Genomic DNA, 24,545 nt, shown 5'->3' on the forward strand with positions numbered 1-24,545 from the left:
TCGACCCACCCTCCAGATATTGGGCTCCCCTCTGCCCCAGCCAGTGAGGCCAAATGTCAGGGATGATGGGAGTTGTCCATACAGCAATATCTGGAGGGCTGTTTGTTACCCTTGAACTACCAGGTGTGGCCAACTCCCAAGAGATTGTGATCTACTTTCAGAATTAAAAACTGGCAGTGATCTAGCCCCGTTTTTGGAGGGTTCTGATCAAATTTGTTGAGCTTTTTTGGGGGGAGCCTAAGCTTTTTTTGGGGGGGGGAGAGCTGCCAGGATCTACCAGTGATCTTCCACAGACATCCGGTCATCTACCAGTAGATCACGATCTACCTGTTGGACGTGCCTGAACTAGACAGTGTTGCTGCAGGCCAATCTACACAGGATCCTTGAGTTATATTGGTGGGCGGAAGCGGAGAGAGAAAGCATGACAGAACATCAATAGCAGGCCGGAAAATATTGCAGCTTTGACTGGGAGCTCCAGGTGGGTGGAAATTAGGTCATGATTTTATGAGTCTCCAACTTAAGACTATGTAAGGTAAGGCCTTGGAAACATCAATTTGCCATCCTGCTGGGAGAAGCTGTGTAATCCCTTCCTCACCCCGGGGTGTAGGGACCTAGATGCAGAGCCAGGGCTTTGCTTTGTGCCTGCAGTCACCACTGAGCGATGTGAAGTCATAACTTCTGAGCATGGGGCGAGTGCAATTCCTACAGGTACACCTTAAATAACCACCCCATACACAGCTCTTCCCTATCTAAGCGAAGGAGAATGCTCTTGCTACAAGAGCAATTCTCACTTTAGAAACAAAGTACTGTGGGTTTTTTTAAAGGCACAAAGATAAGCTCAGCATGGGAGGGAGAGAACATTTTCAGTTTTGTCTTTAGGCAGCAGGTGGGCACTACGAATTGCTCATAGTCCTGATTGATGGGTGGCTCTTGTGAAAGACTCAAGAGGATGTGTGTTGGATAAACCTCACCACAGATGAAAGTACAGTGGTACCTCGGGTTACATACGCTTCAGGTTACATACGCTTCAGGTTACAGACTCCGCTAACCCAGAAATAGTACCTCGGGTTAAGAACTTTGCTTCAGGATGAGAACAGAAATCGTACTCCGGCAGCGCAGTGGCAGCAGGAGGCCCCATTAGCTAAAGTGGTGCTTCAGGTTAAGAACAGTTTCAGGTTAAGAACGGACCTCTGGAACGAATTAGGTACTTAACCTGAGGTACCACTGCAGTAAGAGTTACACCACTGCGATCTTTATTGGCCTGCTTTTCACTTAAAATCTACAATGCAAAAATATAGGGAACTTTTAGCATTCTAGATGCTGCTGGATTACAAACTTCATCATCCCTGAGCATTGGCCATGCTGCCAGAGGCAGATTTACATTATTTTTATGCCTCTTTTACATGTTTCCTTTTAACTCAGAGGCCCCCAAAGCAGCAAACGGAATATGAATACAAAAGAAAATGCAATAAAAGTACAATAAATAAATAAAAAATCATCTGCTGTAGTAGGCAATATTGGAACTAAATTTAACTCTTAGGATCAGGCATATACTATAAACTAGACAATAGCCGCAGCCAGCTACCCCACTGTATGGCTCTTGCTGCAAGAATGAATCACAGATAATCAATTTTCTATGACACTGTCAATTTGCTTTTAACGTTTGCCAACCTAACAGAGTACCTAATGTTAACTCAAACTCACCATCTCTCCTCTTCAGTTTGTGCCATTTTTAGAGCTGTGGCAGATTTTGCCTACTGGTGTACATCCTCAGACTCAGTTAAGATTTCTTGCTAATTCAAATGTTGACCCTACAGCTCATCCATGCTGCCAGATTCACTGGCCTATGAAGGTGCCCTCTTCATAATTTGTTCAAGGTCTGCTTGCAGTTTTTGCTGCTGTTCTTCAGAGACTTCAAGCTTACCCAGCAAATATTCATTCTGAGCTTCAGGTTCAGAAAATGTGTAGTGTACATTGCGGATCTCCCTTTTCTGGTTCTCTGGTCATGTAAGGCCATGAATACATTTTTATTCATTGATGTAGAATTTATAGGTTCATTTTGCAAGCTAGCTGATTTGGATTTGGGCCAGCAGTAAGCTTCACTGAGCTAAATGGAGATTACGTCCTTGAAAGTGTGTTTGGAAGTACAGTACAACCCTAGAACAAACAGTAATAATACTATAGGCTTCCTAGCAGCCAGTTCAGAGGCATCCGTGATGGCTAGTTTAACACACAGGCCTCCACTTCTAGTTCCTTAGATCTCTCACTTTGCTGAGATGGAAGTGAGAGATACACAGAAAACAGTGAAGAACCCAAGATTTGGGCATAGGTACAAAATGCTTTGATAAGAGGCACTCCTTGAATTTCTGATTTGAACAGACCCTATTTATTTGGAGATCCAATATTTTAATGGTATCTAGGATTAGGTAGCAGATGCCTCCCTGTTCCCAAACAACAAAAAGTAGCAGCAAAGATTGAAATCCCTGCTCTTTCCTTTGTGCAAAAATGTATTATTTTTGCAAAACAGTGCATCTCCATGCAAGTCAGTGGAGCATGAGGCTTCTGTATGCAACGTGAGTGTGGGATTTGGCTTGGGAAGGAGCCAGGGTGTGGGCGTTTCAGTAAACTGAACTTTTTTGCAACTTTAGGAATTGTTTTGTGGGAAAATATGCAATACTCAAAGAGAATTACAGCAGGGGTTGGCATCATTTAAGCATGTGGGATTTGCTTTTTTTTTTTGCTAAAGCCCAGAGGTCCATCAGCAGAAACAAAGAGCATAAAAAGTACAAAAATTAGGCTGCTGATGTGGTCATGAGGCTCAGTTCCAGGATGGAGGCTTTAGACTGAACAAGTCCCACAGGCAAGGGGGGTGTGTGTGTGCAGATTCATTGTTCTTTTTAAAAGTCAGAAACCCTTGTTGAGCTATATGCACTTTTATTTGTGTAGGAGTGGGGTACCTATGGTTCTGCTGCTGTTGTTGGACACCCAACCCTCAGGCTATATGGACAATGGCCAAAGTTGATGCAAGTTGTACTCCCAACATCATTTGTAGAGCCATAGGTTCCTCACTCCTGATACAAGCCATATACAGTGGTGCCTCGCAAGACGAAATTAATCCGTTCCGCGAGAGTCTTCGTCTAGCGGTTTTTTCGTCTTGCGAAGCAACCCTATTAGCGGCTTAACGGATTAGCGCTATTAGCGGTTTAGCGGCTATTAAAGGCTTAAAGGCTTAGGGGATTAGCTGCTAAAAGGCTATTAAAGGCTATTAAAGGCTTAGCAGATTAGATAAAGGGGGGTGAAAGCGGGAAAAAAATCTCTAGACTCGCAAGACATTTTCGTCTTGCGAAGCAAGCCCATAGGGAAATTCGTCCTGCGAAGCAACTCAAAAACGGAAAACCCTTTCGTCTAGCGGGTTTTCCGTCTTGCGAGGCATTCGTCTTGCGGGGCACCACTGTACAGTGATACATCAAGTTACAAACTCCTCAGGTTACAAACTCCATTAACCAGGAAGAGTTACCTCGAGTTGAGAACTTTGCCCCAGGATGAGAACGGAAATTGTGTGCCGGCGGCACAGTGGCTGCAAGAGGCCCCATTAGCGAAAGCACACCTCTAGTTAATAAGTTTCAGGTTAAGAACGGACCTCCAGAATGAATTATGTTCGTAACTAGAGGTACCACTGTAAAGCCCTAAACTATCTGGGACTCTCGATACCTACAAGAACACCTTTCTATATATTGAGTAGCCAATGCAGTGCTCCCACCCAGATGTTGGAACTCTCAGGTCAACACTCAGGTCCCATCACCCTCAGCCAGTGTGGCCAATAGGGATGATAGGATTTATTTTATTTTGTTTGTTTATTGGATTTATATACTGCCTTTCTACCAAGGCAGCCAAGGCAGTTTACAATTTTAAAACAATAAAACAAATAAATAAAATGTTCAGGGGCATATGACAGGGTATTTCCTGTAGTGGTTTCCGGACTCTGGAGCTCCTTCCTTTGGGGAAATGCAACCCCCACAGTGGGTAGTTTTAAGGAACAAGGAAAGTCCCACCACCACACCTTTTATTCACCATGTGTTTGGCGAAACTATTTTTTATTCTTCTCTTTTACTCTGCACATCATGGAACTCTATAGGTGATTTTATAGTTTATCCGTATATCCTTTTGATATATCATACACAGAGACATGCATGTCATTTCTGTAAGCTGCCTTGGGCTCCATATTGAAGGAAATGTGAGCTCTAAGTCTTAACTAATAAATAATATAAATAAATAAATAATAAATCAAGCACCCAGGGCAGCAGATCCCAAGCTGCTTTCTGCTTCCTCCCGGACTACACTGCTGTTCGAAGATATTCTCTCCCTCCAGCCTACATTTTACATTGGCATGCCTTTTACAATCTCGAAAAACTCAACAAAACAACCACAGACGTTTCACAGGAGCGTAAAAGCGCAGGGGCCTCCCGTTTGTGTTTTATCTTTGCCCCAGCCCTGTTTGCTCGGTAGCTGCTGCCCAACCACAGCTGCGCGCCAAAAAAAAAATGAGATTCCTCCATTCATCCCTACGACGAGCGCCGCTCCCTCTCTCCGCGACTGTAGGTAAAAGGGTGAACCGAAGGAGTCGTCTTCCTTCTCCTTTTAAACGAGCCGGAAGTAGAACTCCGGATGCGGAAAGCTCTAGCCGCGGCACCTCTATGGTCACAAAGCCGAGCGTTGAGGGCGCGCCTGACGTGCTCGCGTACTATAATCACCGGAGGGCGGGAGCGCGTCCGTTTCGGGCATGCGCACTGCGGCGCGTGGGGCCCCCCTCAGTTGGATGAAAAATACTTCGTGAGGGAAAGAGCAGAGGGAGCAACTGGCTTGGCTTTCCAACCGACTCGAGAGCGGATTTATCATCGCCGCCGTCATTCTTGCTGCTACTGCTGCTATTCGAGCGAGAGGCGAGGTGCCTGTACCTGTCCGAGTCCTTGCCTCTCTCTCGGCCTCATCCTGCTCTCGAGGAAGCGCCGACGCTCCCTCAGGGCCGCTTCCCTCGATGGCCGACGGAGGAAAAGGAGGCTACAGCGGTGAGGAGAGGGACGGGGGCGGGGGGCTCTTGAGCAGCGGGGGGGGGTCAGGTCAGGGGGGGTCTTCGCTGGCGTGAGGGGTGGGAACCGGGCCGAAGCCGAGAGGGTACTTTAAAGACACGGGTAGCCCAACGTGTTGCGCCTCCGGGTCCCGGCCCGCGTCGCTAGCGAGGAGCCCGGCAGCGCCTGGAGAGCTGTTCTAGGGCACGAGCCAACTCCTAGGGGCCGAGGTCCCTTCGGCTCCCCCAATGAGATACTTGAAGGGTCCGCCTCCCGCTAACGCCCCCCTCCCCCCGAAATTGATGGGCAATGTCATTCACACGGCGCGTGTGCGCCTCGTGATCGATTGTGTGAGGCATGGCTTACCTGTCCGTCCCTCCCCCCCCCCATATTTTATTCAAGTTGGCACCCCTGCTCTAGGGAGTCAGGAACCTTTTTTTGGGGGGGGCGACTATGTGGGCCACTGGCAGTCCTGTGGAAGGAGGGATGGAAGACGAGGAAGGGTGGGTCGGGTTTGTGGACAGTGGGCCGGGATGGGAGGGGGGAGGAGCAGGAGGGTGGGGGCAATTAAGGCAGGGAATGCTCTAGGGCCGAAGGAGAGAGGAGGTGAAGACAGTGGCTCTTGGGGGGGGCGAGGGGGGTATGGAGGAAGGTGTTATGGGGAACCTTAGGCGGGGTAGAGGTTCCTTTTTGATAAAAGGATAAGGAGCTTGAAGGCTTGAGAGTCAGCTCTTTTTGTGTCTATAGTACTGTCAGTGTGACACACACACACATGTATCACTGACAGGGGTAGGAGAACCTGATTTTGTACAAAAATGAAGCAGAGTGGCAGGGGCAGCTCCTTGGAGAGGGATAACTAAGAAGAATATTTGGATAGAGTTAAAGAGCACGGAGACAGGAATCCCACTATTTCAGGTCCTTGGGGGAAGCTGAAGGGAGGCAATGGTGGTGGTGGATAGGGAATGGAGACTTGTTAAGAGGCAGTGAATGGGAAGGTGTGTCCTAGTTCATGATATTCTCAAGTTGTCTGTGGAGAACTCAGAAGCATGAGGGCACCTTGCTGAATTTTGTAGGGAGCACAGAGTGTAGAAGAAGGCAATTGATGGCCCAAGGGTAGTCAGTGTGGTGTTCTGCAGACATTGTTGGGAATGCAGCTCCCTTCAGCACCAGTCAGCATGGTCAGTGGTTCAGGGATGATGAGAACTGGAATCCAACAATGTCTGGAAGGTGTCGTGTTGGCTATCCCTGCTCTAGTTTGCTTTTTGAGACTTACCTGGTGTGATTGTTTCTCTGAATACTTTGCTTGACAGCCTTCTGACACTTCAGTTTTTTGCCCTTACATAGAACATGATGACCGTGTGGGTGGAGGTGGTGGCAACAGGGGCTTCCCAGGGAGGAGGCGAAAAGGTCGAGGCCCCTTCCGAGGAAAGATGTACAGTGAGATGAACCATCACCCGCGGAACTGGAGCAGCGCTGGCCCCAGTCCTCGTAGCCGACTTGAAGAGGAGGATGGAGATGTTCTCATGAGTGACCCTCATGATGTGCTGCGATCCCGCTAGTAAGTAAAGTGTTCTCTTGGGTGGACATAAACATACTTTAGTTTGTAGGCATGCTGCTGTTGCTCAGCCTCGGTTACCCCATCTGTCAAATGGGAACAGCGACTTATATCAGAAGACTGTAATAAGATAGGCATTATGAGTTGTATCAGCTAAGTTCCACTCAGTGTAGGCCCAATGAAATCAATGGATACTGCTAATTTAAGTCCATTGGTTTCAGTGGGTCTACTCTGAGTGGAACTTAGTTGGATACAACCCTAAGTGGGGGCGGGGGGAAGAACCACCTTATGTGCAGAATGACACTTCACCACCATTTTCCTGTAAGGTCTGAAGCACTTTTGAATCCTGTACTGGATATATAGTTTTCAGCAAAGAGAATATTCATTCCTTTTTCTTCGGAAGTACACTGGGGCGAAAAGTGTAATTCTCAAAAAGAATAGATGTTCCCTATTAAGGACACTTTTTAAAAAGTGTTTTTTTGTTTGTTTGTTTTTTGTTTTTTTGCTAGTGAACCATTTAAGTGTGTGAATTTCATAAGATCTCCAGCCAACCCCATAGAAAGGTTTTTGTAGCAAGTCTAGGAAAAATAAGGGGACCATTTCTTAGGGCATCACTTGGTTAAAGGCAGGATGTGAATAAGGTCAAGGAGCTGGTATTAACGAAGATCAGAATGGTAAAAGCCTGTGACCTGCTCTGTTTTTAATGCTCTAGTTTACAGGCCCTCACACACCCTAGTTTAAAAAAAAGCATAGAAGGTGGAGCTCTTTGAAGGGATGTGAACCTTTCTTGCCTAACCAGGTACAGGTTCTCTGCTGTGGGGAGGGACTCTGTGCACATTTCCTGCACCTACAAAGATGGAAAATTGAGGTCATCTGAATCATTCCTCAGCATAGCACTTAACTGGCTGCAACCAGATGAAGAATCTGTGAAGTAAATAATAATAATAATCAGGGAACCGATAATTGAATGTATTCATCGTTTGGAAAAAGGGCTAGAATCACAAGTTACCTAGTTCATTGAGTAAAGTTAAGTTGCGGGTATAATTACCATTTAAATGTCTGATTAGTTCTGTAACATTTTTTTTGGGGGGGGGGGACCAAATGCTTTTTATTACTGCTTTGTCCATAGAAACAAACCAGCGAAGTAGAATAATTTGAGTGTTTGATCCAGACTCCTTTCTGGGCAAGGTTTCTCATATCTTAATTTGACACTCTGCTACACTCCATACTGAAATCTTGTTTTCTACTCCTCAGCACTCCTTACGGTCGTCCAAACAGAGATCGGGATCGGGGAGGTCTAAGCAATATAAGCCTCACAGTGAGACAGAATCTGAGTACCCTAGAGCGGCTTGGCCCCAGAAGCAATGCCCCCAAGAGGAGCTGGTTCAAGGTTACAGTAAGTCACATGGGGGAGGGGAGGGATTTGGAAGCAGAGCTTGAAGGACCCCTGGCTGTTGTTGGCAGAGGTGCTCTGTTCCTGTAGAGTTGCTGTTTTGACGGACTCTTGCTTATTCAGTTCCTAAGCAATGCTGCGTGCCATTGGCTAAACTGTTTAGATTCTAAAGGGGAGGGTGGGGCTGGCAAAATGCCCTCCTAAGCTAAGAAGAACAGGCCAAGCAGGGGACTGAGAAAACAGCAGACCAGAGGCAATGAGGCCAAGGTAGGAGGTGAGGACTGAATATTGAATGTTCCAGAAGCATGAGGAGAAAGAAAAGGAGAAGTGGGCAGAAAAGAGCTGTAGAGGTGAGGTTAGCTCTCATGCACACTTTGATCTGAAACAATCAGTCCAATCTTTGTGTCAATTCATTGTTAATTGTTTAACAGAGCAGATGGTTTACCTGAATAATTTTCAGACTTGAGTGTGCTGAAAACACAAGGAGCTACCACTTTTTGAGTTAGGCATGAGAACATTGTTAAGCAGGGTAGAAAGGGAGCTTCCCAGTTTCAGTTCTGCTGGTAATCTGCAGGTCAGTCCTTCCCTACATGGTAGCTTTGCAGTCCATGTGGTTTGGGAGGGGAAATAGCTAAACCTCACAGGATTGGAGTTGAGAGAATGCTGCCTTCTTGTATAAAAGAAACAAGCAGCACTATGGTTTGACTTTGACAACCAAGCCTCTTAACACTGTGTATTTGGGGGTGGAGATTAAATGCATTTATTACTCCAGTTTCTATCTTGCCTTTATGCATATAACACCCAAGAAAGCTAACAGTGGGCTGTATCAAATGTTATTCCTGCTCAGAGTAGACACATTGAAATTAACCAACATGACTAACTTAGGCCCATTCATTTCAGTAGGGTACAATAAATAGAACTTCAGTAGATTCCACCCAGTAATAATACTACAATAACACATTTTAAAACCAATAAGTAAATAGAGCAGATAAAACCTATCAAAGATACAAATTGAGGCCACAAACATAATAAGACTAGTCATGATTTTTTTTAAAAAGAAAAGTCAGCTTGACGGGCCAAAGGATAGTTACATAAAAAAGATTGTGTGACTGTGAAATGACATTAGAGAAGGCCCTTAGGTCATGTCCTTGCATGTACGCCCAAACTGCAAACCCAAGGCTTCAGAAGAAGTGCAATTCCATCCAAGACAGCACGAATCCCCATTCCCTGATTTTAAATGAACCAAGTTCTTCACCAGCATCCAGGCCATTAGCAACACTGCACACTGATTCTGAACTTGAACAGGTTTTGGGGGGATTTAGATGGAAATGAGAGAGTTAGTCTCATCAGCATGTTCATAGAATCATAGAGTTAGAAGGGACCCCAAGGGTCATCTAGTCCAGCCCCCTGCAGTGCAGGAATCTCAGCTAAAACATCCATGATAGATAGCCATCCAACCTCTGTTTAAAAACCTCCATGGAAGAGGTGTTGGTGACACAGATCCTCCAAACTGCAGAATACCTCCCCCAATGGTTCCATGTAGATGTTTAATAGCATGGGAAATGAGATGGAACCCCAAGAGATGCAATTGACCATCAACAAGGGCATCAGATAGGATTCACATGGCACCATTTTTTGAAACTGTTGCCCTAAGAAGGACTAGAGCCACCACAAACTTATGTCTCAAAGTCCCATCTCACCCAGATTGTTCAGAAGGTTGATGCTACTGAAAGCTGCAGAGAGGCTCAGGAGAACAAACCAGGAGGGGTGAGCTCCCTCTTTTTGCCCAAGTTGGAAACTGGCCAGAAATTATCCAGTATGTGGGGGATTAAGAAGGAACCCCGCCTTTAAATATCTTAGCACTACCCTCTGTACTTGGTGGAACAGTACTATCTTGTGACAAGGCATTTGCATCTCCTCACTGGCAGGTTTTATGAGCCAGGAGGAGCAGGGATTGAGCAGTCAGGTCTCACTTCTCCAACAGTCCACGTCCTTGAGTTGCACATATTGAAATGTATCCAGAGACTGTTTGTACTCACGGGTTTTGCCCTTGTGTACAGTTGATGCTAAATATAGCTTAATGGGATTAGGAACTTCAGTGAAAGTCATCAACCACTGGATCTAGACATCTTTTCAAATCTTTTCCTGAGCTGATTCTCCAGCTGCAGGCTTTTACATCTGATTTATTTCTCCCAACATGCCCAGTCCAGCCATTCAGTGTATATGCCTGGGTCAGCTGGTTTTGCTAGAGAGCCGATTTGAGGAGATGTCAGAGGGTGATAGGCCAGAGCTAGGAATAGAGGAGAAATTTGTGCAGTCTGCATTTTAAAGCGAACTTACCTCATTTGCTGATCCCAGACTTAGCTGTCAATAAGATAACATATTTCTCCAAATTTTGCTCCACAGTTTTGGTTCAAACATGTGAATCTTTTTGTGGGGGATGATGCATACACAATTCATTTTTGTTAAGCAGGAAAAAGCATTGAAAGTAATAAACATATTTTAGGGGAAGAATGTACACACTTTATACACAATCTACATACAACTTTTTGTGTTACCTTTATCCACAAAAAAACGGGAAGGGATGGGCGTATGATTGACATGGAAACGGACACAGAATGGAAATAGGCTGATTTGTGCATCCCTAGCCAAAGCCCTTCAGTCATCCACAATGGACTTCCAGTTCCATAGCCTTTGCACTTTCCTAAACTGGAAGTCAAAATCTTGCTGCTCCCATTTCACCTATGCCTAGAAACATCTCCCGTTGTTCTCTTTCCAGCTGAATTGTAGCATTTTTTATCCCATAGCTTACAAAATGGGTGCCTCCCAGGTTTCACATTTCCAGATTAGCCAAAAGCTTTTCTTCCTTCCCCACTGATGCAGTGAAAAATGTCCCCAACCTACCAATTGGCAAATGGACTTGAGAGCTGGATATTATTACCACATCAAAGCTTTGGTATGGTTCTGCTTCTTGCCTTGATTGGCTTTTTTGCTTTTCTCCCCCTCAGATTCCCTATGGAAGGAAATATGAAAAGGCCTGGCTGATTAATGCCATTCAGAATTTGTGCAGCGTTCCCTTCACTCCTGTGGAGGTAAGAGAGGCATACACATGTTCCCTGGGCAAGAATTTTCCTTTCTGTTTTACAGAATTGACAGTCTTGTGATTCCCAAATTGTGTGCTGCAATAGGAGCTGGGGTGTTCCTTGAAACCGCCATGTCAGATGCATCCAGCACCCATTGTCATTTGGATCAGGAGGTTGTATGTGGCATTGATTTGATCTTGCCCCCACCCCAGTTAGTAAATTGCCAATGGTATTCTGATAGAAGTTGCACCAGCAATACTCAGATTATAAGGTGCTGGGCAGGGGCTGCGTTTCCTTGGGTGTGCCCAGTATTGATTCTGCTCAGAAAACTTAGCTACTGTTTTTTAGAAATGCCAAGCAAGAATGTTTGGTTAGAACTGGGGAAAAGAGGAGTCAAGGAATGGAGCTTGTGTGAAGTTCCTCAACTTTCTCCCATAATTCAAGCTCTATACACTAGCATCCCATGCTGCAGCTGACGGGTACAGGGGAATCCCTGAGTCACCACCATTGCTTAGAATACCCAGTTGCTTCTATAGGCCTTAACCACCTGAGCAGGATGCCAGGAGGCATTTATTGTACTTCTCTGCAATTGAAGGGAGAGGTACTGCTCTCTCCCCCCCCCCAGAACCAATCAATAAAATGTTAGTCATTTTTGAGCATCTGAGTGAATTGTGCCTTCAATTTTAATCTAGGAAAAAACTTACTGTGTAATTCAGCAGTTTTGGAAATGCTGGTGCTAGTGAAATAAAAATATCATGAAGGAATGCGGAGACTAGGGGTGGCATGAGTCTGGCATTAGCAGAACGTGTTGGTGATGGGGAAGCTTAAAAGATCCAAGCCCTGCACCTTCTGGTCACTCAAAGCTGTGCCCAGAGGCATTACAAGGCACCTTCCATGTTGTATCGTCTTTATTAATTATGAAGATCAGCTCCTTTTTTTTTCTAATTAAAGAAGAATGAGCTCTGTCTCACACCAAGACCTTTTCCCCTCTTGCCACAGCTACACTATGCCAATAATCGGGTAGTGTTCTATGTGGAAGATGCCTCTGCAGCCAACGCCCTCAAACAGGTGTCTCGAAAGATTGTTGCCCCAGATGGCTACAAGGTTGGTTTGTTCTTCCTCTGTGGGCCTGGGGCTAGTGGGGGGGGGGAATACATGAGGTTGGAGGGCGATTAGCTATGCCCAGACTAGTGAGGTTGCTTGATCAGTTATAGCTCTGACCTGCCTCATGTGATCGTCCTTTGCTGACACAGCTTAGATTCAAGCAGTGCCTGCAAAGGAAGAAAGGAAAGAATCAGGAGTGCACTCTTAATTATTTCCTTTGAAGTTGTGAGGTCAGGTAATTGAGAGATGGTCAACCTCGCCCATCGGCCAGAGTGGCTCAAAGGGGAGTGGGGGAGCTTAGGATCCAGCCCACCTGCAAGGTCTTGTTCTCCAGTCCTCTCTACATACATTAAGAAGCCTGGGCAGGGATTAACCTGCACCCATCCAATCTCCAACTGGTATTTCTTTCAGGTTGTGATACTTTTAAACCCATGCAGTCCACCAACATCTGTCCAGCGTGAATTGAAACCAGAGGAGATTGAGCAGCTGAAGGTGAGTGGAATGTGCCAGAACTTCAGTACTATTTTCTTGCCATCCACTTGCCAGTCTGCCCTGCATTCCCAGAAGTGGTTTGTGTCTGGTGTTTTTCTCTTTGGGAACCTGACAATGATCCTTGATTTTAAACTGTCTCAAGTGGTTAGCAAGTTGGAATGGGAGATGCCATCTGTCTTTAGTGGGAAAACAAGTCCCTGTTCAGGTTGTGAGTATTGTACAATCTCTTCCTAACTTTGGTTTGGTTTTTTCTTTTGCTTCGGGTACTGAAATTCTGTTCTTCCCCTTAAGCAGGCAGGAATAAGCCTGTCTGAGGCCTTATCTATCTAATGGAAATTTTCTCTCTCCTTCCAGCTTTGCATGAGTAAAAGATATGATGGTTCCCAGCAGGCCTTGGATCTAAAGAACCTTCACACAGATCCAGGTAGGACACTGTACCCACCTTTTCACTGTTGGGACTGCTGTTCTTCTACACACCTAGAACTCTGGTTCCAGCTTCAGGGGCGGAGGTGGGTTTCTGTTGCAGATTCCAGCTGGCAGTGAAGTGAGATTCATGCTATTTTTTAACTCCCCAGATCTGGTGGCCCAGAACATTGACATGGTGTTGAGTCGCCGAAGCTGCATGCTAGCTGTGCTGCGGATCATCCAGGAGAACATTCCTGAGGTCATCCATTTCTCTCTCCCTTTCCCTCTCTTCAACCCAGCCTTTTTCTTGCCTTGGTGCACTCGGGGATTGGTGATTTCTCTGAAATTTCATGCTGAAAAGATTTCAGCTTGCCCTCAAATGAATATGGACCCTTGTAAGTAAGTGGTCCGTAATTACAAACCATACACCAAACATCCCAGAAGGGGTGGCGGTATTGGGTTTGTGTTTTTTGTTTATTTGTTCTTGTATTTATCGTGTATTTTGTGTCTTATCTTCTATTTTTATGTTGTGAACTGTCCTGATCTACAGATGGAGGGCAGTATACGAATGTAAATAAAGAAATAAAGAAATCTTACTGTAGTTTAATTTATTTTTTAATGAGGTTTTTTTTTAAAAAAAACCAAAAACTGTCTTGAGGTGACTTGGTGGCAAAAAGCACATCTCTCACTCACACCTCACAAATCCCCCCCCCCATCTGTCCTTGCAGCTCCTTTCTCTGAACTTGAGTGACAACAAGCTCTATCGCCTGGATGATATGGCTGAGCTGCCCCAGAAGGCTCCCAACCTGAAGATCCTCAATTTGTCTTCTAACCAGGTAGGGCTGGATGCTCACTAGCTCAGCCTGAATCTTCCATTGGGTAAAATCTTCACTCTCTTCACTATGCTCTCTTTCTTTCCCTCCTGGCTCTCTTCAGTTGAAGACAGACCGTGACTTGGACAGGTTAAAAGACTTGAAGCTGGAAGAACTATGGCTGGATGGCAACCTGTTGTGTGATAGCTTCCGTGACCAGTCTACCTACATCAGGTGAGCAGTAGCCCTGGGGCTGCCTAAGATGTCCTGGAAGGGTGTACCTCCACCTACCCAGAGGGCATTCAGGGCATGATTAAGATGTTTCTTGCCAAAAGGCGTATTTTGCCCTCCTAGGGGTGCCAGCTTGGTTATTTTGACCCCATAGCACCATCTGCCTCGGCTGCAGCCAAATCTCTGAAGATGCTGCATCCCATTCCTGGATCCTGAGTTGTGATTCTTGTGATAATGGTTTTATTTCAGCCAGATTGGAGCACTGCCCAGCCCCGTCTCCTCCCCCACCCCATATTGATATTACTACATTTATTAGCTGAAATTTGCTTTTGTGGATGATCTGCCATATCGCACCTCCCAGCCACCCCAGCCTTGCTTCCCTTCCTTGTGAAATCTTCCTTTCCCCCTCCCCCGCTTTTCTGTCTGCCTTCCACTATCCGCTCTGCGCACGTCACTTGCTTTTCTCTGCCCCCGGGGCTCTAGGACCTCAGGATGCGCAGCCTTTTCCATCCTCTCAAGTTCCCCTTGTGCACTGCCACCCTCCTTTGAGCCTGCCATGCTGAGCCACCTTGCTCGTGGCCTTGCCTGCTTCTATATTTATATATTGTGGCTCCCCGATGCTGTACCTGGAAGTACCATATTGCACAGAGGCACGTGGAAGTCTTTCTTTTGGAGAATTGAAGCTAAGCTGCTAAATCCTGGGGTGCCCCTGGTGCGTTTGGCTCTCACAGATGGCTGGTTAGCCAGTGACGGGTAAGATTCCTTGCGGAAGGAACAACCTAAGACAGGCACAGTCGCACAGTGGCCAAACGGAGCCCTTCCGCCCGCCTCCGGGGAAGTTGGCAAACACAAGGCACCAGAACCCTCCTTCACAGGCTTGTCGTCGGCGAGTAGCTTTTGGACAGCCTCTGCGCCGTTTCTAATGGGGAGACTTTTGCTTCTTGATGATCTGGGAGTGACGATGGTGCTGACTCTGGGTGGAGCAGCAGCAGCAGCAGCAGACTGAAGTGACAAGCTTCTTGCAAGTAAAACTCTTGCTCCCTCAGTTGTGCACTTGGAAGTCCTGTTTGTGTGGCCAAGGCATCTGTATCTCTGCAGGGTTGGAGCGTCAAGAGGGGCAGTGTGGAGGATGGATGAGGCTGTGCATCAGTAGGGAGGAGTTTCCAGGCCTTTTTTTCTTTGTTTCCATCACTCTGGCGTCCCTCTGCTTCTCCCTCCCCCACCCGCATCTTCCATGGTCATTAATTAGATTTGGGCCTTGATGCAGGAACTCTCCCAAAGCTGTTTTAAGTTGGGTGCCAGGAAGTTGGCTCAGGCATCTCCATGACCAGTGGGAATTCTTGTCCATTCCCCTACTTTCCCTTCCCTGCCCCTGCCCTCTGGCCTCAGTGGAGCGCTCCTCCTATAAATTGAGCCATGCGGGTGAGTACACACTCAGGTAAGTGCAGAGGGAGACTTTGAGTAGCATGGCTTTGGAGACTTCTGCCTCTCGCACCCGTGTGCATGTGTAAAACTACCACGGGAACAGTACCAGAGCATTTTACTTTAAAGACTGTGTTCTGCTACCTACTAATTTTTTGAAGTTGGCTAACTGTCACTCGCCCTTGTATGGTATCAAGTGACAGAACCATAATAATAAAATTGATCAACTTTTCCCTTAAATTGTCTGGCAATATTAAAGGAAAGCTGACTCAGCATTTTCTCCTAGGTGAGACTTGAGTCAGATTTTAATACGCAGGGTGGGAAATGTCAAATATAATCAGATGTCTCTTTAAACTGGATTGCAGTAGTTCTCTAATCCAGCATAAGCAGTACAATCCTTTTAACCCCATTCGTGTTGCTTCTTCCGTGGCTAACGGAAGATGCAGAGCCTAATACGGTTCCACGTGCAGCTTTAGCAACCCGTCCCTGATTTTGTACACGTTCTACCTTTGTTTAAAATGCTTGTACGTGTAAATTTCTTAGGCTTCCAAAGAAACATACAGTTTGAGAGCCTTGGGCGGGGGGCTTTTGTTAAAAGATTCTGGTAATGCCACCATTTTGTGGTGTTTCTCCATGCTCCTAAGAAAGCCCAGATGCGTGGAATGAAACTTGTGGGACCTGTCTCCTAAGTTCTTCCAGTTGGGGAGCTGGTTGTTGCTCTGTAATTCAGAATCCAGGAAGTGAGGTGTGGTGAGGGTTCTGAATCACCAGTGGGCAGCCTATATAATTTGGTGGGCATCTGTTTGGCCCAGGATAACAAATTGATAACTCTCCACCTCCTGACAGCAGTTGAGGCAACTTCTTTTTGCAAGACTGCCCATCTTGGTTTTAAAGAATGCTTTAGAGAATGATGGCCAGTGGCCAGGGTGGGTAGAGGCCACAACAGGATGTAGTTCAGGTAGCACTGGCTGAGGTAGGAAGATGGTGGTAGCAGAAGGTGGGGACCACCCAGGTAGGTCACGGGTGGGGGGAGGGCAGTGCTCTTGGGGCACAAAGCTCTTTCATTCACTCCTTTTCCCCTTTCTGACAGCGCCATCCGCGAACGGTTTCCAAAGCTGCTGAGGCTGGTGAGTGAATTGTTCAAATTCCAGGTGGATTCTGAGCCAGCTTTTGTATCTGACAGTACTGTTGCCTTACCCTTCTGCCTCTCCCATCACAGGACGGCCATGAACTCCCCCCTCCTATTGCTTTTGATCTCGAAGCACCTACCACGCTTCCCCCTACTAAGGTACAGAAATGCTTGGAAGGGGCAGGGGAGAGGGCCTGTGTTGCTGTTGCCCTGAGAAAGCTGGCGCCTTTCGAGCCCTTGCTTCAGTCCCATTGCTCGGTGTGGGCTGTGGCATAGGATGCCTTAGGGCTGGTGCTGAGTGGGTACTGGGTAGATTTTGCTTGGTGTTTGGGAGGAATGGAGGGGAACAGATTAACACCCGGCTTCTCTCTTTGACTCTCCCCACTCAGGGAAGCTATTTTTGCTCTGAAGACTTAAAAGTGTTGATCCTGCGATTTCTGCAACAGTAAGTAGAGTTGCAAGGTCTTGTACGTTAAAGAAAACCAGAGCCCCTGCCAACAAGTTTATAACCTGGGGGTTTTGGCACACACAAAAAGGGGAGCTGGAGAAAAAAAAGAGAGGGTAAACATCTTAAGTTTTAAGTTAGTTCCTGGGAAGAGGGTAGTGGTAATGATGCTGGCTGGCATTTGAAAACCAGGGTTTGAAATTGCATTCCAGTGTTTAAAACTTGGCTAGCAAAAAGGATCACTGACAGTACTGTAATTGAAAGAAGCAAAAGGGTTTATTGAGGCACAGTACCCCATAAAATAGGAACGCAAGTGGCGCTATGGTATAACCCACTGAGCCTAGGGCCTGCCGATCGCAAGGTCAGCAGTTCGAATCTCCGCAACGGGGTGAACTCCCGTTGCTCAGTCCCAGCTCCTGCCAACCTAGCAGTTCAAAAGCACATCAAAGTGCAAGTAGATAAATAGGTGCCGCTCTGGCGGGAAGGTAAACGGTGTTTCTGTACGCTGCTCTGGTTTCGCCAGAGGCGGCTTAGTCATGCTGGCCACATGACCCGGAAAAACTGTCTGTGGACAAACGTCAGCTCCCTCCGCCAGTAAAGTGAGATGAGCACTGCAACCCAAGAGTCATTCGCGACTGGACTTAACTGTCAGGGGTCCTTTACCTTTACCTTTTTACCCAATACAATGGAAATAACGTAATAGAAATAATAAAGTGGCTAAAGCCTCTCTTCTATTCTGGCTGTTTCTTTAGCAATGTTTGTATTTTCCCACAGATACTACACTGTCTATGATTCTGGGGACCGGCAAGGGTTATTGGATGCCTACCACGATGGAGCCTGCTGCTCCCTGAGCATCCCCTTCTCACTACACAACCATTCCAGGTAAGTTTACACTTCTGACATTTGTTCCCTTGCCATGGGAGAGGACTGCACGTTGCCCTACTACACTGTGCTTTGGTTTTGGGGTGACATGGTGTGAGACAGGCTGTGTGCACCCTCTCCAAAGTTTCTGTGCCAAGATGTGGGGTATTTTGCAACCTATACTAAGTAAACAAGAGTTGCTTGTATTAGTCACAAGGAGATTCAGAGAGCTGTGTGTGGATCTTGCACATGCCTCCCATTCAAGTATTTCACGCTTTGCAAACATGAAATCTTTTTGTAAGATGCCATACATTTGGTTGCATTGTGTTGATTGGGAAGAAGATTTGGTGTTCAATAAATCTAACTAGACTGTTCAGAGGGCAGGGATTTGTGGTGCTTCCACAGCTTGCTTTTTAAAAAATCCTCATACCAAGAGAGAGACTAAGTTGAAAGTACATGGAGCTGCTTGCTTTACTTTGGAGCCAGCTTGGGATTTAACCCTCAGCACTCTGCCTCCAAATCCAACATTTTGCCTACTGCAGCCAAGTATACACCTCCTGCTATGTAAAGAAAGACCTGGGGAAATGGGTAGGCGTTTATGTTCTTGTTTTGTCTTCAGGAGCACTCTGGCTGAATACTTCAAGAACAGCAGGAATGTGAAGAAGCTTAAGGATCCCAGTAAGTAATGACCAGTGGCAGGGGTGGGGTGGGCGTACAAGGCTACAGACTCTTTTAAGGACAGTGTGTAATCAGAAGTGTTTCATGGGAGACGGGCCCTGCACAGTGATTCTGCTGCGGAGGTTGGGATCCCAATGCACAAAAGAGGGGAGGTGCAATGGTGAAAGGATTTGGGACAATGCTCAAATCCGCACTGAAGCCCTTCATTCGTAGCAGTCCAGTTGTGGAAGAGGATAACAGAAAAGCCCCTGATTAAAGTGAATAAACTGTATTGGTTGGCTGTTTTGGAACAAGAGCAGTGATTTGTTTATTTTTTAGGGTTGGGGCAGACGCTCCTACATTAGTGGATTGTCCCCCCCCCCCCCACACGTATCTGCTGCTGGTTTCTCCACTTTGGGTTTAGTTCAGTGAAGGTAGTAATTGACCTGCCCTCTGCTCTTTCTGCCCCCAGCCATGCGCTTCAGGCTCCTCAAGCACACAAAGCTAAATGTTGTGGCCTTCCTTAGCGAGCTCCCGAAGACTCAGCATGACATCAACTCCTTTATTGTGGACGTCTGTGCCCAAACGGTGAGTCGGGAGAAGGAACTGGCCAAGCACTTACCACCTTTCAAGGAGTAGGTGAGGTCAGTGGGCAACAGGAAAGATGAGGGATGGGTTGTTGGTTGGCTGGAAATTTGACTTGCCCCTGGTAGCCGATGGGAGTTGAGAAAAATTGCTCCCTCTATGCAGGGTCAAAATATGTGTTGTTCAGCTGGAAATCTTGGAATCTGGAACAAAGTATTATTCCCCCCCCCCAATAAGTACATACCCCGCTATTGCTGCTCACTTTTCAATAAAACAAAGGCAATTTACTTCCAGGAAAACCATCCATCGATCTCTTTTTATGCTGCTACTGTTTCAGTCCTTTTAGCCTGTTTTCAGTTGGCATGATTGTAATTGTTTCTATTGCTGTGTATTTATCTTGTAAGCGGCTGTGAGTATTTCATAACAGAAAGGTGGGGTATACATCTTGATGTTAAACGATGTATATAACATCTGTGTGGGTTGCTGCCACAATCTCTTTGGCCTTGAGACCCTTCTTTTCTCATTGCAGAACACGCTCCTGTCTTTCACCGTCAATGGGGTCTTCAAGGAGGGTGAGTGTGCTGTTAAAAGGCTGCTTTGTGACACATCCTGAACAGTGGGAAAGCCAGAACACTTGCAGCACCCAGTGCCCCTTCTTGAAAACTCTAACCTGCGCTTTCTTTCTAAATTCTACAGTGGATGGCAAGTGTCGCGACTCAGTGCGCGCTTTCACCCGTGTGTTCATCGTTGTGCCTGCTGGCAATAATGGGTAAGGGCTATGAGCTTCAGGGCATTGACAAATCCAGGGATTGCAAGACAGGTGTGTCTCTGAAAGGGGAAGGTATTGGGAGGATGATGAAATATTTATAGGGGGATGAGAGACAGAGCCTTAGCAGCCATGTCTGTCAGGAGCTGGGAATGTCAAAGGCTTTTAAAAACAGCCCATGTGCTGGAGGCATTGGGGGATTGGCCAGCTTATGGAGGAGCAATCTGATTTCTCCCAGTGATTTATATCTGTACTGGTGAACCACTGGCCAATTTCTAGGGGACAGCCTGGCGCTGGTTGGGGAAGGGCCCTAGCTCAGTACTAGAGCATCTGCTTTGCATGCAGAAGGTCCTAGACTTAGTCCCCAGTATCTCCAGGTAGGGCCGGGAAAAATTATCACCTGAAACCCTGGAGAGCTGCTGCCAGTCAGTGCAGGCAATACTGAGCTAGACCCAACAGTCTGACTTGGTGTGAGGCAGCTTCGTGTGTCACAATTCTTGCAAAAGATGTGGGGCTAGCATTGATTTTGGCATTTTCAGAAAGCACGTTAATGTTTAGAAGCAGGGGGGATGACAGATTAGTCATGCCTTACTTAACAGTTACAGTGTTCCAAAGTATATATTCTCAGTAAAATTTAAAGTGGTTCCTTGCAGCACAGTTTTAAAAGCCAGGCCATCAAGATAGGTTGATTGCCACTTGTCGAATCTAGCGACAATTCCTTTTTGCTGTAGTTGACTTTCCACAAGAACAGTGGGAGCACGGTTCAAAGAAAACATCATGCTGGTGTGTCCCATTTTTTTCTCTGACTTCAGGACCCATTTTGCTGAACATTGGCTAGATGCACTTTTAATATTTGCCGCGCTTTTTGCTACTGTTAGAATATGGCGACCTTCTCTCCTTGGTGAAGGCAGATGCAAGTATAGTGTCTAGCTGTTGCTCCTTTATTTATGGGAGCATCCTGCAGTGCTTGGCAAGAGATACAAGCAAGCAAGCTGTAGGAGGCTCTGTGTATGCATTAGCAGATCCTAACCTCTTCTTGCCATCAGAGGGGTGGCCAGGAATAGTCAGGTCTCAGACTGAAAGGGTAGAAGGCAAAAGGGGCCATCCTTATGTTGGGTGTAGGCTTGCAGCCCATTCATTAACCACTCCTGGCTCTTTTCCCCTCCTCTGCAGGCTGTGCATTGTGAATGATCAGCTATTCATTCGTAAGGCCACCAACAAGGAAATCCGCAAAGCTTTCGTCATGCCAGCGCCCACGCCCTCCTCCAGCCCGGTGCCCACGCTCACGGCAGAGCAGCAGGAAATGCTGCAGAATTTCTCACTGCAGTCGGGCATGAATCTTGAGTGGTCTCAGAAGTGAGTCTGGAGTTGCTGGGGGCTGGCAGTTGGGAAAAAGGAGTGGGAGGTGGTCTTGAGATTAGGGTGGGGGGCAGGGAGGGAAAAGCGGTTGCAAAATGAGATTAGGTTAGGCTGCTGTCTCATGACTTTATCATCTCTCCCTACCCTTGCCCAGGTGCCTCTTGGACAATGATTGGAACTATGCTCATGCGGCCCAGGTTTTTACCCAGCTCAAGGTGAGTGCCCTGGTGCCTTTCTAGAGTGAGACCACCAGAACCTGCTGCCAGGCTTAAGAACTGGAGTCAGAAAGTGATGGCTGGGGTGGATTTGCACTGCACTGCAGTTCTGTTACAGGGGAGAAGCCTGGGTGCCTTTTCCTTCATTCTCAGGGTCTGATGTGCCGTATTTGAGGGTCATGTTTCCCCCCAGAGGAAGTTTGCAAGGAAAGCCATCCCCCTATGTAATATGCCTTGATGTGTGTATTCGGAGTTATTTGAAGCGAGAGCATCCAGAAACCATTGCTGTTGGTTTTTGCTCTTTTGCTTTTCATCCATAGTGCAGTAATGAGAAGCTGATATGTAGCAGACTTTGCCTTTGGACGGGTGACTGTCCTTAGAATATTTTGTCCCCTTACTGGCCTCTTAACTGACCTTTGGAAGAGGAGTCAAGTCCGGATTTGGGAAAACCTTTTTATCACAACCCTGTGAGCCTGGGGAAAACCCCTGGGTTCTGTTGACAGCTTCATGTTTGTTTGTCTCCTTGTTAGAACCAGACATGGAAGAGAGGTGGTTTTTGTTAACTTCTTACTCTTCCTTTTCTCTTCTTTTCTCTTCCTTTTCTCTTCTTTTCTCTTCTAGGCTGAGGGGAAGATCCCAGAAGTGGCTTTCATCAACTGAGCGTTTGCCACCATTGCCCTTACCAAAGCCAGCCAAGCAGCGTTTTATCCTTTGGGTTCTTGTTTTGTAAATAAATGAAAGTTTCACTATGTAAATTAAAGAGACTCCTACCCTGTTGTGACTGTGAAAGCTGCACCTGTCCGTGTTGCCATTGGACTGTGGGCAAAAGCAGTGAAAACAGGCCCTTGTGGAAGAGGCAGCACCTCCTGCCTGCAGCGGCAGATGGCGTGAAGAATTGCTGTGTACACTGATTTTCTAACAGACACTGACGACCATGGAAATCTGGAGGAAAGGCACTTGGATCATTTTTGGGTTCTCCCGCCTCCCTTTTAATTTGAAAAGCTGATTTTTAGCATACCCCGCCCCCCGCTGCTACCGACTTGGGAGTTGAGTCTTCTATGTGCCTAGAGTAAGAAGTAGTCAGTAGTTCCCAACATGCAACAAGGGTTATATCCCTAGAGGGCAGGGGGAATGGTAAACCTCCTAAAAGGCAGCGGCGGCAGCAGCACCACCCCTGTGTCCTTTGAGGCACAATTGATCATCCTGATGGTGCCAGAGGGAGTGGGTTTCCTAGTTCTAGGTTGCTTTAGAGGACTTTAGGTATGTGAGACCCTGTATGGATGGATGGCCTCTGAAGCACAGCCCTTGCAGGACGTCGGATTTGCTGTCACTCACTGCTTAAATGAGAAGAAGCTTTGGGGTCTGCACACCTAGCAAGCTGTAGCTTCCGTGTTTCTTTTCTGCCTGTAGTTCTTGAAAACACTGTGTTTAGTAAAATTGTTATTAAAACCATGCTGTGCATTCATGTGATGGTGTTCTAAACTAGAGATAAGATCACTTCCTTTTACTATGTGGATTTCTTTTTCCGTTTTGGCCATGCACGACTTATGATTGTGGAAGTTCTGTCAAATGTACAAATTATGTAAATAAGAATATCTTCCCATCTTTCACATCTTATTACTTTAAAAAGAAGTGTGTGTAGGGAAGTCCTAATGCTTTGGCCTCCTGACCTGCGTTTATCCTGCTTCCTCTGAAAAGGAGAGCAAGGTTATGTTAACTTTTATTTCTCCCCTGTGGAAGATGGCTCCTCTTGCAGCCCTGGAGATCTGCAAGATCCCCTGCTCCGTGTTATAGACAGAGACGTCACTCAATGACCCAGGAGCCTTGGACGAAGCTTTATTTTTTAAGACTGTGATGGAGAAGGGTGTTATCCAACACTGAATTGTGCTTAGGTGACCAGAATTAGTTGGAAGGGGACTCACAACTCAAGTCCAAACCCTTTATCAGTGCAGGGAATCCACTGCTACAACAACCCTGATAGATAGCTATCAACTTTTAGTCTAAATCCTTTTTAAAAAAAATTATTTTATTTTCATTGTTTAAACAAAATTTAGATACAATTTTTTTTAGTCTAAATCCTATTGTAATTTGAACCTGTCAGTTTGGGTCCTACCCTCTGAGCAACAGAAAATAAATTAGGAAGTGTTTCCAGAGGTATTTTAAACAACTCTATACACAGGAGAAGCGGAAAGAAATGGACATTGATTGATTTTTGAATATAAATGGACTACACAAAATCTCACAGGAAAAACAACTAATGTTGAACTATAAAATAACAGACCAGGAGGTGGAAGGGGCTATCCAGAACATGCAATTAGGTAAATCTCCAGGACCAGATGGTTTGACTTCAAGATACTACAGATCTTTGAAAGATTGGTTAATACAACCATTGAAGGAAGTCTGTAATGAAATATTGGAAGGAAGAAAGGCACCAGAGTCGTGGAAGGAAGCTTACATTACACTTATACTGAAAACAGAGACTGAAAAGATGCAGCTCAAAAACTACCGCCCCATATCGCTGCTAAATGTGGATTATAAAATTTTTGCAGACATTTTGGCTAAAAGACTAAAAAAGGTGTTAGTAGAAGAAATCCATAAAGATCAAGCGGGCTTTATGGATGAGGAATATAATTAATATCTTAGAAAAACTTCAAGTGAATATTAATACTAAGACTGTTTTGATATTTGTGGACGCGGAGAAAGCCTTTGACAACATTTCTTGGAGCTTTATGAAGAAGAATCTACAGGGGATGGGGGTAGGCCAAGGTTTTGAGAATGGTATAGGTGCAATTTACTCAGAACAAAAGGCAAAATTAATTGTAAATAATGTAGTGACAGAAGAGTTCAAGACTGAGAAAGGGACACGACAAGGTTGCCCAATTTCTCCACTGCTTTTTATATCGGTCCTTGAGGTTTTGCTAAACATGATAAGAAAGGACCGAGAGATTAAAGGTATACAAGTGGG

General features: G+C 46.1%; 1 protein-coding gene and 1 long non-coding RNA gene across 2 annotated transcripts; one reads left to right on the plus strand and one right to left on the minus strand.

The window, feature by feature from the left end:
* Positions 1-253: 253 nt before the first annotated feature.
* LOC308465185 lies at positions 254-4,669 on the minus strand. The gene is made up of 2 exons (XR_013980329.1): positions 3,466-4,669; positions 254-3,097 (listed from the first exon to the last, which is right to left on the minus strand). It is a non-coding gene; the product is annotated as an uncharacterized lncRNA (long non-coding RNA).
* Positions 4,670-4,815: 146 nt separating this feature from the next.
* NXF1 (nuclear RNA export factor 1) lies at positions 4,816-23,032 on the plus strand. Its single transcript, XM_080984647.1, has 21 exons — positions 4,816-5,066; positions 6,411-6,624; positions 7,876-8,017; positions 11,023-11,106; positions 12,097-12,201; positions 12,613-12,693; positions 13,048-13,117; positions 13,269-13,357; positions 13,827-13,934; positions 14,035-14,144; positions 16,654-16,690; positions 16,783-16,851; positions 17,082-17,137; positions 17,912-18,019; positions 18,618-18,676; positions 19,128-19,243; positions 19,770-19,812; positions 19,937-20,009; positions 21,180-21,362; positions 21,520-21,580; positions 22,202-23,032. The coding sequence occupies exons 1-21, from the start codon at positions 5,036-5,038 to the stop codon at positions 22,238-22,240; spliced, it is 1,878 nt and encodes a 625-aa protein (XP_080840773.1). The 5' UTR covers positions 4,816-5,035; the 3' UTR covers positions 22,241-23,032.
* Positions 23,033-24,545: the final 1,513 nt, after the last annotated feature.

The sequence above is a fragment of the Podarcis pityusensis genome (genome assembly GCF_964106645.2).
Source record: "Podarcis pityusensis genome assembly, chromosome: 16".
Taxonomy (NCBI): Eukaryota; Metazoa; Chordata; class Lepidosauria; order Squamata; family Lacertidae; genus Podarcis; species Podarcis pityusensis.

Excerpts from the sequence above, each read along its gene's own strand:
- NXF1 (XM_080984647.1), top strand. The coding sequence starts at position 5,036 with ATGGCCGACGGAGGAAAAGGAGGCTACAGCG. Across the intron at positions 5,067-6,410 it reads AGGAAAAGGAGGCTACAGCG|AACATGATGACCGTGTGGGT; the intron begins GTGAGGAGAGGG and ends GCCCTTACATAG. Across the intron at positions 21,363-21,519 it reads AATCTTGAGTGGTCTCAGAA|GTGCCTCTTGGACAATGATT; the intron begins GTGAGTCTGGAG and ends ACCCTTGCCCAG.